Genomic DNA, 15,947 nt, shown 5'->3' on the forward strand with positions numbered 1-15,947 from the left:
CTCGTACATCTGGAGATCAAGTTTCAATTTCGATTAATTAATGGATGAATTTTTTTAATGGATGATTATTTTAAGAGCACTAGGTCTGATAAAAATTTCATAAGATGGAATTGATTATCCTCAACTTTATCAGTATAAACTGGACACATAATATCAATTAAAAAAAATAATAAAAAGATACAATCAAACTCTAACCAAGGTAGCAGAGGGCTTGCTTTTACGTGCCTTAAGTTTGTCTCACAAGTGCACTAGAAATCAACTAGTAGTTAGTCCATAGAGAATGATTCAACCGGACTCGAGCTAAATAAGATTTTTATTTTATCGCACCATGACCTACAACTCGGCGAGACCTCTATAAAATCCAAAAGAGTAATGACTATTTTCTCCATATAATTCATAACTTACTGATCTAACAGCCAGACTATTTATTACAAACCTTCACAAATATGTATCAACTTTTTTTTTGCTAGAAAGAAGGCAAAATTCAAAAGGACCACTATTTGATCAGAATCATTAAAGGACCATTCCTTTTTAATTGCTAATCAAATTGTGCCCTACCTCACCGATTCTTTTTAAAATATAAAATCTTACTCCAACATTATAGTAATTACGATTTATTTTTTTTTTAAAAATTATCCAAAAAAACATATTATATCAGAAAATAATAAACTGAGGCCGGCATCAATCTAGAGTAGTGTGTCACTGTGGGACTGGATCGCAAATCTAAAAATAAATAAATATACATTTATTTAAAAATTAATTAATTAATTAAAACATCACAAAAAGCAAAGCTTGACTTCTCGTACGAATTGCCTCCTTAATTATCACCATCCTCCACCCTCGCTCGTCTACCTCCACCACCACCACCACCTCCTCCTCCTCCTCCTCATGTTGCCTTCTTCTTCTCCTCGGCCTTGAAACAGAACAGAGACGCCATGATCACACCTCTTCTTCTTCTTCTTCTCCTCTCACTCGTCTCTGCCTTCCTCTTCAATGGGGCCTCATCCGTCAACCAAGAAGGCCGCATTTTACTGGAGGCCAAGGACGGCCTGGAGGCGCCGCCCGACGCGTTCTCCTCCTGGAACGCCGACGACGACGCGCCCTGCGCGTGGAATGGTGTCGGATGCAGCTCCTCCGGCTCCGTGACCTCCGTTAACCTAACCGGGTTCAGCCTCACCGGCCCCTTCCCTTCCACTCTCTGCCGCCTCCCCCACCTCGCCTCGCTCGACCTCTCCGCCAACTACATCAACGGCACACTCGCCGGCCCCGCGTTCGCCGGCTGCGACGCCCTCTCCGTCGTCAATTTGTCGCTGAACAACCTAGTCGGCCCGCTGCCCGACGCGCTCGCCGCGCTGCCCAACCTCACCTCCCTCGATCTCTCCTCCAACAACTTCTCCGGCGGAATCCCGGCGGCCTTCGGCCGCTTCCCCCAACTCGAAACGCTCAATCTCGTCTACAACCTGCTAACCTCCACCGTCCCCGACTTCCTCGGCGGTGTCTCCACGCTCCGGGTGCTCGACCTCCGGTACAACCTGTTCGACGAAGGGCCTATCCCGGAGTCGCTCGGGAACCTCTCTGTTCTCGAGAATCTCTCCCTCGGCCACTGCAACCTCAACGGGGAGATCCCGTCGTCGCTCGGCCGGCTCTCGAGGCTTGCCTACCTCGACCTCTCCTTTAACCACCTCCAAGGCGGATTCCCGGAGTTCCTCGCCGAGCTCCCCGGCTTAATCCAGGTTGAGCTGTACAACAACTCGCTCTCTGGCCGCATCCCGGCTGGGCTCGGCAAGCTCGCTGAGCTGCGGTTCTTCGATGCGTCTCTGAACCAGCTCATAGGTCCGCTCCCCGACGACATCTTCGACGCGCCGCTGCTCGAGAGCTTCCACCTGCACACGAATCAGCTGACGGGTGGGATCCCCGCCGGCATCGCGCGGTCCAAGAGCTTGGCTGATCTCCGGCTCTATATGAACCAGCTCAACGGCTCCCTCCCGGCGGATTTGGGGAAGACGACGCCGCTGGTGACGGTGGATCTGTCGACGAACAATCTCTCCGGCGAGATCCCCGCAAGCATCTGCGACCGCGGCGTGCTGGAGCAGCTGCTCCTCCTACGGAACTCCTTCTCCGGCAGAGTTCCCGACGGCCTCGGCCGGTGCCGGACGCTGTTTCGGCTTCGCCTCCAGAGCAACGCCCTGAGCGGCCCGGTTCCCAGCGGCATCTGGGGGCTGCCGCATCTCTCTCTGCTTGATCTGAGAGACAACGTTTTGTCCGGCAGCATCTCTCCATTGATCTCCGGCGCCGCCAATCTCTCCTCGCTCCTCATCGAAGACAACCAGTTCTCCGACATCATCCCGTCGGAGATAGGAGCTGCGAAGAAATTAATCGAGATCGCCGCGGGGAACAACCGGCTCGCCGGGCCGCTCCCTGCTTCGCTCGGCGACTTGGCCAACCTCATCCAGCTGGACCTCCACAACAACTCCCTCTCCGGCGAGCTGCTTCGCGGAATCCACTCCTGGAAGAAGCTCACCGATCTCAATCTCGCCCACAATGGCTTAACTGGCGGCGTGCCTCCTGAGCTCGGTAGCCTACCGGTGCTCAACTACCTCGACCTCTCCAACAACGACCTCACCGGCGAAATCCCCGACCAACTCCAGAACCTGAAGCTGAGCCATTTCAACTTCTCCAACAACCAACTCTCCGGCAAAATTCCGCCCATGTTCGCCGACGAAGCCTTCCTGAGTAGCTTCTTGGGGAACCCCGGACTCTGCGGCGACATAGCAGGGCTCTGCCCTGCCTCCCGGGGGACCACCAGCAACCGCCATGGTTTCCTCTGGCTACTCAGGTCGACCCTTATCCTCGCCGGTTTAATCCTCATCGCCGGCCTCGCCTGGTTCACCCGCAGGTACTGCAAGTACAAGAAAGCCATGGACAAGTCGAAGTGGACGCTGAAGTCGTTCCACAAACTAGGATTCAGCGAGTACGAGATCTTGGACTCCCTCGACGAAGAGAACCTCATCGGCAGCGGCGCGTCCGGGAAGGTCTACAAGGTCGTGCTGAGCAGCGGAGAGACCGTCGCAGTGAAGAAGCTCTGGTGCTCATCTAAGCCGCAGCTCGCAAACCCGAACACTTCCATGGACGATGCCTTTGAAGCAGAGGTCGCGACACTAGGCAAGATCAGGCACAAGAACATCGTGAAGCTCTGGTGCTGCTGCACTCACAAGGATAACAAGCTGCTGGTGTACGAGTACATGCCCAATGGAAGCTTGGGGGACCTGTTGCACAGCAGCAAAGTGGCCGTTCTCGACTGGCCGACGAGGTACAAGATTGCGCTCGACGCAGCGGAGGGGCTCTCCTACCTGCACCATGGCTGTGTGCCGCCGATCGTGCACCGGGATGTCAAGTCTAACAACATCTTGCTGGACGGAGAGTTCGGTGCCAAGGTGGCCGATTTCGGGGTGGCGAAAGCTGTCGAGGTCATTGAGAAGGGACCTAAATCCATGTCCGTGATTGCTGGCTCTTGTGGATACATAGCTCCAGGTCTGTCGATCTCGAAACTCTGTTAATTAATTCATAGCTGAAAGATTTGAAACATTCTTACATATGTGCAGAATATGCATACACACTGAGGGTGAATGAGAAGAGCGACATCTACAGCTTCGGAGTGGTGATTCTGGAGCTGATCACCGGAAAACTGCCCGTCGATCCGGAGTACGGCGAGAAGGATCTTGTGAATTGGGTCTGCAGTATGATAGAACACAAGGGCATGGAGCATGTGGTTGATACGAAGCTTGATCTGAGCTACAAGGAGGAGATAATTAAGGTGCTGAATATTGGCCTTCTTTGTGCCAGCTCCCTCCCCATCAATCGACCGTCGATGAAGAGGGTGGTGAAGATGCTGCAAGAAGTGCGACCGCAGAACAAGGCCAACGCCGAGAATGATCGCGGAAAACTCTCTCCTTACTACAACTATGCTGCTGAATGAACTGTCAAGGATGAATTATTCTTGTGCTGCCATTTTGTTCAACTCTGTTCTTTGTGGTAGCTTCCATGGTGTTTGTAGTAGTACAAATGTATCCAACAAAGAGAAAATCAGCTCCATTGCTTTGACAGTTACTGACTTGGTTTATCATTCTTCCTCACAAGGTTTGGCTGCGTGAGAAGAGGAAGAAGACCTCTTCTTGTTCTAAGTTTGGTGACATTGGATGAAACAGACATCAGATGAACACTAACAGAAAAGAAGAAGATCAGATGAATATTTTGACTAAATTGTTTTCTGCTGCAGTGACAGTAGCACTGTTTTCTGGATTAGTTTATTGGGTAGATGATGGTCATTTTAGGTCAGCATAAAGGACAGCTATGCCTGTCGGTGGTCAAGATGGTAAGTCAGTTGGAACATGTGCCATTCTCTTGGGTTTTGAGACCAACGCGAGAGCAGCTGGAGATTCTTCATGCACATTTATTTTTCAAGAGGGCCCTTAATGCTAAAGGGCGCTTCCAGTTGTGCCGAACAGTGAAAAAAATAAACTTCTTTTAGCACGTGACTTTTGGGCATCTAGAGAGTGAGTCATTCCCTTTTAGAAGCTTCATATTCTTCATTAACAGACAAAATGTTTTCTGTTACCTCTAAACACCAAAAATTAATTTGGGGGAGGGGGATTCAACAAACTCAACTTTAGACCCTAATCTACCTTCTTACATTTAACTAGAAAATGAATCAGGCAGAGATTCTTATGAGGAAGCCATTTAATTTAGAATAAACACCGATGGTTTAATGGGCGCCCGATTTAGATGCCCGTGGAAGTATCCGTGAGATCCAAGTGATCTTAAGAATCCTCTATTGAAGACACGCCACAAGACCCTCAGAAGGGCAAAGCCCCGGTAATTGATAGGCCGAGGAATTTCCCAAGTACTCCTTTCTCTTAGAGGATTCTTGATGACGGGTGGCCTCACCATTTCTGACCACTGTAGATCGAGGAATATATAAGAACGATCGATTCTGAAGGTCACCTCTACAAATTTTAAAATGTAGTTCTATTGCATCAATACATTGATAACGTTTAGTGCCAAGTGTTTTTAACAACACTCTCTGGCTCGATCTAAAGGTAGTTCAACCGACTTCCTCCATCGCTCATCTTATGTTTTAAAGACTTCAAAACTATTTTCTTTCATCATTTTGTTAGCAGTCGAAAGTACCACAAGACCACACTCAACCTGACAAAGGTCAAAGGAAACATTGAAGAAATACATTCAGCGGTTCAATCAAGTTGCCTTGAATATTCTCTCGGCAACTTTTGAGATATCAATGAGTGTCTTCTCTCAAGGACTCACAGATAAAGATTTCTTCCATTCTTTAATAAAGAAGCCCCTATAGATTTTGACTGTCTGCTAAGCCAAGCAGCCAAATATGTCAATGTAGAAGAAGTTCAGTTTGCCCGAAAAAAGGAGGTTATTATCTCGACCCCTTCATTTCAGTCGGAACAGAAAGCTCTCCCACCTCCCATGCAAAATAGAGATCATTGTCCTAACCATCATCACCTGATGCATGTAGAAAGAGTTGTGCAAATAGTAGAGGTCGTTCGGACATCTTTCCTCGAACCCCATCGGTCGATCCCCACCTTCTACTCTTACCATAAGTCCAAGACTCATTCCATTCAAGAATGTAAACAATGAGCTTAGGAGATTCACCGAACCGCCAAACAGTGCTCACAAAATAAGCCTTCATCCCAAGTCATCAACCAACCGAGCGGGCACCCGACACCTGGCTCATCGCGACAATCGCCCTCTCTAGTTGCTCAACAGAAAAATGTTCCTCAACACAAAGAGCACCGAGTTATCTCTCCACCTGATAGGGCTTCAAAGCCATCTCACCAAGAAAAAGATTGAAAGCAATGTCACTCGGGGATGTACATATAATCTCGGGAGGACCCACGGATGGGGATTTACATAGAATGAGGAAGGCTCATGGTCAATAACTCAAAAGTTACAGGGTCAATGTTGGTGCAAGAAGCAGCAGACGATCGAACCTGAATTTTGATTATGTCAAAGGGTTCAAAGTTAAGGCGTCTTGTGATCTAACAAGTTTGATTGAGCTTGCAGGAAAGTCCTACGTTGACTTAGGAAAAAGTCCTAGTGGATTCTGTTAGAGTGTATACTAAAAGCTTAGCTTTTGTAAACATTTATTTGTTGAAATAAAAGAATCACATTGGTCAATATCTGCATTTATTTATTAAATGTAATTGCTCAATTAATTTATATAGTAGACAACATGAAGTGTGGTGTCACACTCAAAAGATCATGTTGTCGGTTCTCTATAAATTATAAACAGTTGCTCGCGACTAAGATGGAAAGGAACAAACAATCAGAATAGTCGTAGTGTAATTAAGTATTAGTTTATCTTGACTAATAAATTACACTGATACACTTTAAGTGTATTGAGTAGGATCATTTAGGTAAGTTCTTTTTATACTGACTTAGTAAAAGAACTAAACCTTAGTTATTATGGAAGTGTGTGCTCTTAATCCTAATATAATAACAAACACATATATTTAATATTTATTTCTTTGACTTATCAAAGGGTGAGGTTTAGCTCGATAAATCAATATGCCCGATAAGTTGGGAAATGATATTACTTATAGTGTGTGTTGTTGATTATAGAAGAAATCTGTGTCCTAGTTATCTAGGTTGAGAATGTCCCCAAGAGGAGCTCATAAGGATTGCCATGTTAAACCCTGCAGGTGGACCTAGTCCGATATGACAATAAAGTTGAGTGGTACTACTCTTGGAGCTAGATATTAATTAAGTGAGTTGTTAGTAACTTACTTAATTAGTGAACATTTGTAATCTTAAACATAGGGAGACTAACACACTCATGATAAGAAGGAGCCCATAATGTAATTTGAGATTGGTGCGGTAGTGCGGTAATAACTCTCTAGTGGAATGAGTTATTATCGATGAACTTGAGTTGTGTGTTCGGGGCGAACACGGGATACTCAAGCTCATTGGAAGGCCAAAACCAATTTCTCCTCTAGGTCCCTGTCATAGCCTCATTATAACCTCAAGTCCATCCAAATGTAAGGCTCTTCTTGGTGTCCAAGAAGTGGGCCGGTCCAATGCTTAGTGACCAAGCAAGGGCCGGCCACATCCTCTCCTATAGGGGTCGGCCCTTTGCTTGGTGACCAAGCATGAAGGGGCCGACCACAACATTCAAACAAGGAGGGTTGTTTTTGAATTTTTAAAATTTTCTCTTTGTAGAAAACTATAAGTTTTAAAAGAGAGATTTTAATTTTTTAAAATTTTCATTATTTGAATTTGGCCACATGTTTTAATAAAAAGTTTTAAAAGTTTTAAAACTTTCCTTTTTTAACCATCCTCATGGTTTAAGAAAAAAAGGGAGATAAGTTTTAAAATTAAAATTTTCTATCATCATGTTAAAAAAAGGAAATTTTATAAGAGAGTTTTTAACTTTAAAACATGGTTTTAATTTTTAGAAACTTTCCTTTTTTAACTCCTACTTTAGGAAAGAGAGCTTGTAAAATTTTATAAGAGTTTTTTCTTATAAAATTTTATAAAAAAAATTATTATTCCTTTCCTAAATATGGTGGCTGGCCACCTTGCTTGGTGCCCAAGCAAGGGGCCGACCAAACTTAATCCTAAACCATATAGGATTGATCACAACCATTGATTGGTGATTGATTCAATCAAGAGGAAAGAAAAGGAAAAATAAAAAGGAAAAAGGAAAAACTCTTGGATGATTTTATTTTTTGTAAAAGGTTTTTTCTTATTTGACTTGGGCAAGTAATATAAAAGAAGGGGTGAGGGGGCTTCATGGGATACAACTCTTATTCTATTGCTTGGAGGTCTCTTGGTGGCTAGCCCTCTCCCTTCTCCCTTTCCCTTTGCTCTCTTCTCCTTGGTGGTGATGGTGGCCTAATCTTAGAGGAAGAGGAAGGACTCTTTTGGGTGGTGTTCATCTTGGAGGATCGTCGCCCACACGACGTCCAAGGCGAGGCGAGGAATACGACAGAAGATCTCGAGGTCATTAGCTTACAAAGAGAATGTATAACTAGTAATTTTCTTTCGCATCATACTAGTTATTTTCTTTGTAAGAATTCTAAATACAAGAGGCAATTAGATCTAGTTTTTCGAATTTATTTTTCGAGTTTGTGTTTTCTTCTCTTTCGAACTTGTGATTCGATTGTTCTTTTTGGTTAACCTTGAGTTATTTAAGGAAATAAATATTAGCTTTCCTTAAAAGGCTTTGCCTAGGCGGTGGTGGTTGCTCCCATATCCAAGAAGGTCATGTGCCTCGCCATGCAGTTCTGGAAGCTAATTTTGGAAATTAATATTTATGGAATTAATAACCTAGGTAGATTTGAATCAATAGTGTTAAGTTCCGCTTGCGATTCAAATCTAAACCATTAAGAACAGATAAGTTAAATTTGGAATCAATGATGATAAGTTCCGTCTGCGATTCCTAATTTAACTTCTAAAGAACACAATAGGTTATTTAAGGAAAGGTTCGACACTTGTACAAAAAATTTTGTACAGTGGAATCGGTACGTTTTCCTAGGATTAACCAACAGATTCTAGGCAGGTGGAAAACCCTAGGGAGAGGTAACCCTAAGTCCTAGGGGGTAGTAACCCTAGGTGATGGAAAGTCCTAACTGCGGTTAGGCAGATGGAAACCCCTAGGGGAGGTAACCCTAGGCGGAAAGTCTTGGTGGGTCGAGCGCTTTGGGAAAAATCCTAGAGTCGGGAACTCTAGGTGAAAATCCTGGTGGTCACGAACCAAGTGGAAGTCTGGACGGATTGAGGATCGGACGTCCAGTAAAAAAGTCCTGAAGACTTGGACACTGAGCAAAAGTCCAGTCGGTCTGGAGGATCGGTCTGGCAAAAGGTAAACTCTCTTGAGAGAAGTAGGTGAGGATGCATTCCCCTAAGAGGGAATAGTAGGCGTCGGTTCGACTTAGAGTTTCAACGAAACTCAAAGTCAGAACCTGACAGTCCAGATACTGTCAAAATAATTTATTATTTCATATTTTATTGTACTAACTCTATTTTGCAAGGTATATTTTTATATTTGGACTAATATATCTTGCAGGAAGTGGAAAGCACAAAAGAACCTCAGGTGAACAATATTCAAGGCGTCTTCCATAGAGATTGAAGGCGCCTCCGATGAACAGTATTCAAGGCGCCTTCCATGGAGCTTGAAGACGCCTTCGGACAGATAGAATTTGCAAAAAATGAATTTTATCAACGACCGAACTTGCAGGGATGGAATTCAAGCTAGAGGCACCTTCCAGGAGGTTAAAGGCGCCTTCAATAGCCTATTTAAGGCAGGTTCAAGTAGAGCCTTAATATAACTTGATTTTTGCATTCTTTCTACTGCGCGCTGCTCAAAAGACGATCCGGCGAAACCATAACGCGACTTCGACAATCGAAAGCCCAAAATTCCTTGTTCTTAGTTGTCGATATACTTTCAATTGTACTTTAATTATTGTACTTGTAATTTCCGGATTGATTAATGAATTGTCCATCGAAAGCACTCTCACGTGCGAGCCTTGGAGTAGGAGTCATTACAGGCTCCGAACTAAGTAAAAAAAAGTGTTAGAGCTTGTGTTGTTTTGCTTCTGCTCTATTTCTATCTTCCACTTCGTTACTCTGTGCTTTCCGAAAAGTGTGAAAAAGTCATGAGCGTTATTCACCCCCCTTTAGCACATCTCGATCCTACAGTTAGCTCTAGCCGAATGTAGATAGAGGGCCTGCAAATTGGCTTTGGGCCTCAGAATCTCAAGAGAGTAGAAACCCTTCATGAAGATGCCTTAGTCATCAAGGCCACCATTGCTCACTATAACATGTCCAATGTTTTCATAGACATTGGTAGCTCGGTAAGTATTATCTTCAAAAAAGACTTTCTTCCAATTGTAGATTGATCAAGGAGAACTACAACCTATGGTAACTTCCCTTTTCAGATTCATCGAAATGAAGTGTAGTCGCTCGGCCAAATTCGACTGGCCATCTATTTGGAGGAGAAGGCCCTTAAAAAGGACTCGACGCACCCCCTTTAGTGTATTAAATGCTCATTCTACTTACAATGTCATCCTAGAGAGATATGCCCTCAGTGAGTTACAGGTGATGGTCTCCACTTTTCACCAAAAAATCAAGTTCTTCATGGAAGATCAAGTTGGGGAGGTGAGAGAAGACTAATTGATAGCTCACAAATGTATCATAGACATAGTCAAAATTGACACACGCAAAGTCCGTAAGACTCAGGGAGAAGAGGTGCAAGCTATACAAGAGACGCTCATAGCTAGGCTAATCAAAGAACAAGAAGAAATACAAATTCATCCCAATTAACCAGGTCACCTGAGTCGCAGCCAATCTCCCCTCGAAGCTCAATGACTTGATTATGTGTTTATCACGTAATCAAGATGTTTTCGTCTGGTCATCTAAAGAAGTCATCGGCATGTCCTCAACTGTGGTGGAGCACTGGCTCCACACACTTACAGATGCACAATCGGTCAAACAAAGGAAATGAAATCTCAGACCCTAGTAGGGCCAGATAATCCAAGCGGAGGTTTACAGACTACTAGAAGCGAATCACATCTAGGATGTTCAATTCCCTACTTGGCTCGTCAATATTATGTTGGTGGCCAAGCCAAGGAACAAATGGGAGTCTGTGTTGACTTTAGAGATCTCAACAAGGTCTATCCAAAAGACTTTTATCATCTCCCTATATCAACCAACTAGTGGATTTCATTGATGGGAGTGAATTCATTTGTATGTTGGACGTCTATCAAGACTATCATCAAACTCCACTCTCTCCTGAGAATTAAGAAAAGGTCATTTTTGTCATATCCAATAGGACTTTTTGTTACAATGTTGTGTCATTCTAACTAAAGAATGTATGTGCCAATTATCAATGACTTACGAATAAAGTCTTCAAGTAGCAGATCAGGAGGAATCTTGAAGTGTACTTTGATGATATACTGATCAAGACCGCCCGTGCTAAAAATTTAATTTCTAATGTCGAAGAAACTTAAAGCACACTAAGACAATTTGGGCTCAAGCTGAATACAAGTAAGTGCCTCTTTGGAGTCAAGAATGGTTGTTTTCTTGGATATGTGCTGACCAAGCGAGGAATCGAGTCCAACCCAGAGAAAGTCCAGGCACTCAGAAATATGGCTCCTCCCTAAAACCTCAGAGAGACACAAATGTTGGTCAGTCGGATTACCTCCCTTTCCAGATTCATCTCTCAATCTGTTGATCGAATCCTTCCCTTCTGCAGGGTGCTCCGTAAAGCCTCTAAGTTCTAGTGGGATGAAAATTATAATAAAGCTTTCGTCGAGCTCATAGAATACTTGGCCCAATTACCACTTCTCTTTAAGCCATTAGTAGGAGAGTGACTCTAGGTGTATTTATCTGTTGTTGAGGGAGCAATCAAATCAGTCTTGTTTCAATAAGAAGGCAATGTGCAACATTTTATGTATTTTTTAAGTCATTTATTAAAAGATGTTGAATGTCGATACAACACTTTGGAGAAGCTGACCTTAGGGCTAGTTACGATAGTTCACCGACTAAGGCCTTATTTTTTCTCTCATCCAATAACAGTTATCACCAACAGTGCTCTTTGTCGTGTGTTAACCAACCCAGAGGCTTTAGGGAGGTTGGTCAAATAAACCACTAAGCTGAGTGAATATGACATACAGTACCAATGCTGAACGACCATTAAGGCTCAAGTCTTAGCTGATTTGTTTACTAAAATACATTGTCAAGAACTAGAGAGCATATAGAAAGTTCATATAGATGGATCTGTTAGTGCAGGTTGTACTAATAATCTGGTTTTGATGTATGACAAATAGGTTAAAGTTAGATGTATTATTTATTTAATCTTTCTACCAAGTGTACAGGAGTTGACTGGTCTGAATGACCTGACACCATGCTGAAATCCAGCTAGGTTCGGGGGACCTGATAACTGGTGGAAAATCTAAATAGGTTCGCGGGGCCTGATATCTGGTGGGAAGTCCGGTTGGGTCCGCGGGACCTGAAAACTGGCCGAAGTCTAGTTGGATCTGTGAACCTGACAACTGACGGGAATACCTGGTGGGTCAAAGACAAGTCAAGTGACTGCAGTTGGCAAGTGAAGGTAAGTAACTGGAGGAGAGATCCAGTGAGAACACATTCTCCATTGAGGGAGTTGTAGGCATCGATCCAACTTAGGTCCATTTGGGAAACCTAAGTTGAGATCTTGACTAGATCCTGGTCTCAAAGAGACCAAATCTAATTACTACTACTATTTTATTATATTATGCTAACTCTGTTTTACAGGATAAATATATTTTCTATTACCTGGACTAACCTTTTTGCAAGGAAGAAGTTTCTGAAGAAAAGAAGAGTCCGGGTGCCCAGAGCTGGTCCGGGCACCAGGACTAGGCTCGCCCGGGTGCCCAAACCAGGCTCGCCCGGATGAGTGCCACGAGCACTGGGGCGGTCTTGGCGCCCAGAGTCGATCCAAGCGCTCAGACCCAAAAACTCATCCATAAGCTAATGTGGAGCGCGTCAACTGGCCGAGCCACATGGTCCAGGCGCCCAGAGGGGTTCCAGGTGCCCGGAATGGGCTTATTCAAAGGTCTTCGACCATGAGCTTCATAACAACTACTACTACAAGTTTTTCTCTTATGTGCTTCTCTAAAAAGGCTCTGACAACATCGAAAGGTTGCTCCAAAGTTCGTGGAACGAGAGACTGCATTTTATTTCCTTTCTGTTTGTTGGTGACTTTTATTTCCAGTTCTTGTACTCAACTCTTGTAACACTTTTTACAAACTGATAGTGATTGCTCAACGAAAGCACTCGAGTGTGGGCATTGGAGTAGGAGTCGTCGAAGGCTCCAAACCAAGTAAAACTTGATTTGTTATCATTGTTTTTTTTTCTTTTGTTGTGTACTTGTTTTTAATTCGCTCACAATTTTTATCGAAGAACTCTATTCACACACACCCCCCCTTAAGCGTTTTCCGATCCTACAAGTGGTATCAGAACATGTACCACTCTAAATTGGTGCAACCACCAGTCAGACAAGGGGGTGATTTTTTTCTTGCTTTTAATACTTGTCTTTCGGTTTTTTTAGCTTTCTCGCTAAAATCCAAACTGGTATAATTACCTCTTTGGATAAATTTTTCATTGCAAACTACTCTGATTTGGTGTAACACCAATCGAGCATTAATACCCTTATTTTTCTCCCACACTGCTAATCCAAGACCTAGTCTTGGGACTTCTTTTCTTTTTCCTCTTTTGTGTGAAAGGTTCATGGCCCAAAACGAGGGATACAATACCATACGCCCTCCCCTCTTTAACGGTGAAAATTTTCCATATTGGAAGAAATAGATGGAGGTGTACCTGAAGACCGACTTTGACCAATGGTTCAGTATCACCAAAGGATACAAGGCTCCAGTCAACCACAACATCGAAATTCCAATGGACCTAGAAAATTAGAATCCAGAGATGAAAAAAAAGGCCTAGATTGACTTCACGGCCCTCAACACAATCCAGTGTGGGCTAACGAAGGAAGAACTGAACTGCGTCGGTCCATACAAAAATGTGAATGAGCTATGAGACAAACACATAGAACTACATGAGGAAACCAACGACATAAAGGTAATAAAAAGGGACTTATGTTTAAATAAATTATTTAATATAAAAATATAGGAATGAGAATCTGCCAATCAATTGCACGCGAGGATAAAGGACATCCTCAATGGGCTCCATACAATCGGCCATCAAATGGAGAACTGAGATTTGATAGGGTATGCTCGAAATGCGTTTCCTTGAAATGCACTGTGGGCATCCATCATAGATGCCTACAAAATTTTGAGGAATTTATCTAAATTAAAACTAGATGAGTTATTTTGTGAACTTTAACTCCATGAACTAACTAACTCAAAGCAGGTCAAGAAAGGTATTGCACTCTTTGTAGGTCCCTCAAAAGATATCGAATACAAGAACAAACCAGAACTCGAATCTTAATCTGGCTCAGAAGACGAAGAAGAACAACTCATGAACATGGTAAAAAAAATATTCACAAGAAGAAAGAATAATTTCTCAAAGAAGGACCTACAAAAGGTAATCAAGTCAAATGACACGAAGGCGAAGATCACATGCTACGGGTGTAATAAAAAAGGACACTTCAAGCACAAGTGCCCAAAGATGAAAAATGACAAACCTAAAACAATCAGAAGGAAGAAGACACTCAAGGTGATGTGGGACGAATCATCTTCAGAAAATCAGATGTCAAATTAAAGATTAGAAGCATCACAGCTACCTCCACTGATGACAATAGAACCGGAATCAGAAAGCCAGTCGAAGCAAGACGACGAGTCAAAAGACGAATCAAGCCGTCCGCACTTGTTTCTGAAGGTTCAAACGAGGTATCTTCTATCTTAACCTCCAAATTTTTTAAAATAATTACATGTTTGAATAAAAAATTAATTAAACATGAAAAATAAACTAAATCACTTCTTAGTAAAATCAACTCCTCAAGGAACAAATTGAAAATAGAAATCCAAATCAAAATATAAAACTCAAGGAGGAAAACACAAATTTAAAAAGTGAAATCAATAAACTTAAAGGATTATTAGAAACTTTCACCACTAGATCGAAAAATTTAGATTTAATTCTTAAAACTCAAAAAATTATATACAATAGGTCTGGGCTTGGATACAAGTCCAACTCAACAAACTTAACTTTTATATCACTTATAAGCCAAAACAAAAACCTAACTAAAGCTTGGATTCCGAAAACGTGCCTAACTATGCAAGTAGGACTCAATCAATTCTATGTACCTAAAAATGAAATTCATTATCTAAAATCAAATCTAACTAAACCTATTAACTCAAAACTAAACCAAAATAAACCTTCAAAGCTAAATTCTAAACTTAATAATAAAATTAAATCAAATAATTTAAACTCAAATAGAAAAAATAAATTCAAATCAAATAACTTCAAAGCTAATTTAAATTACCATCAAGTTTATTTTAACTACAAAAATAATCGACATAAACCTAAAACCTAAACCAAAAAGTTCAATAATTTAGGAGGAGGCTCTAAATTAGTTGGCACCTCCAAAACAATAGGTTATATGGTAGGGTAATTAGGATTAGATAAAAAAAAAAACAAAAGTTTAACTTGACAAACAGTACTAGAGAAGTTTTGAATGATAGTAAGTTAGGGAAACTCTATCTCTGCATGTCTAGGAAGATATGACTTTGACGTGGTGCATTTGGCTTAGTGGAACTAACTTAAGCTACCCCTTACCAATCCTAACTAGTTAAACCAAAGTTTTATTATTAAGTTCAATGGATAGGACTATTTGAAAAATCTCGAAGGCGTGGTTACTCTAATGATATCCAGATGACTCACCCCAGCTTAGAAGTTTATCCAAAGAATATCTGTTTGTTGAATCTAAAACTAAACTTGAATCTAACACAAGCTTAAACCAAACCCTAAAATTCAACTTAAATTCATCTCACAAAATCATAGGATCTCTTTGTCTGAAAAGTTAGACTGGTGAGATGAATAAGGTTAAACTAAATTAAATCTAAATAATTAATTACTAAAAACTTTGTAAATAATTTTAAAGATATTGTTGTGCTTGAAAAATCTTAGAGTAAGGAGGAGGATATTTATTCGGATAATTCTTAAATTCTAGGAAAATTATTTACTTATGTTTTCTAAAAAATTTCCAATTTCTTTAGTATTCCAAAATTTATTTTGGCCTTAGCCTAGATTAAACACATAGAATGCATGATCCTATAGATCTAGGTAATGAGCATCTCACAAACGCACTAGGTCTAACTTGATTGTGTATTCAAAAAAAATAGAATGACGTGAGATGTGTAGGCCTCTTGCTTGGACTTTAGATACTGATATTTGTGCATCAATATAAGTCTGGGCGTAAAATA

General features: G+C 42.0%; 1 protein-coding gene across 1 annotated transcript; it reads left to right on the top strand.

Annotated features, from left to right (window-relative positions):
* The first annotated feature begins 839 nt into the window (after nucleotides 1–839).
* Nucleotides 840–4,107, top strand: LOC122022535 (receptor-like protein kinase HSL1). The gene is made up of 2 exons (XM_042580562.1): nucleotides 840–3,531; nucleotides 3,603–4,107. Exons 1-2 carry the CDS (start codon nucleotides 936–938, stop codon nucleotides 3,974–3,976), a joined length of 2,970 nt encoding a protein of 989 aa, XP_042436496.1. The 5' UTR covers nucleotides 840–935; the 3' UTR covers nucleotides 3,977–4,107.
* The last annotated feature ends 11,840 nt before the right edge of the window (nucleotides 4,108–15,947 follow it).

The sequence above is a fragment of the Zingiber officinale genome, chromosome 9B, assembly GCF_018446385.1.
Source record: "Zingiber officinale cultivar Zhangliang chromosome 9B, Zo_v1.1, whole genome shotgun sequence".
Lineage (NCBI taxonomy): Eukaryota > Viridiplantae > Streptophyta > Magnoliopsida > Zingiberales > Zingiberaceae > Zingiber > Zingiber officinale.

What these genes read in the sequence shown, in the direction of transcription:
- LOC122022535 (XM_042580562.1), top strand. Translation starts at nt 936, where the DNA reads ATGATCACACCTCTTCTTCTTCTTCTTCTCCTCTCACTCGTCTCTGCC. An exon ending in TTGTGGATACATAGCTCCAG is followed by an intron (nt 3,532 to 3,602) that starts GTCTGTCGATCT and finishes ACATATGTGCAG; the next exon opens with AATATGCATACACACTGAGG.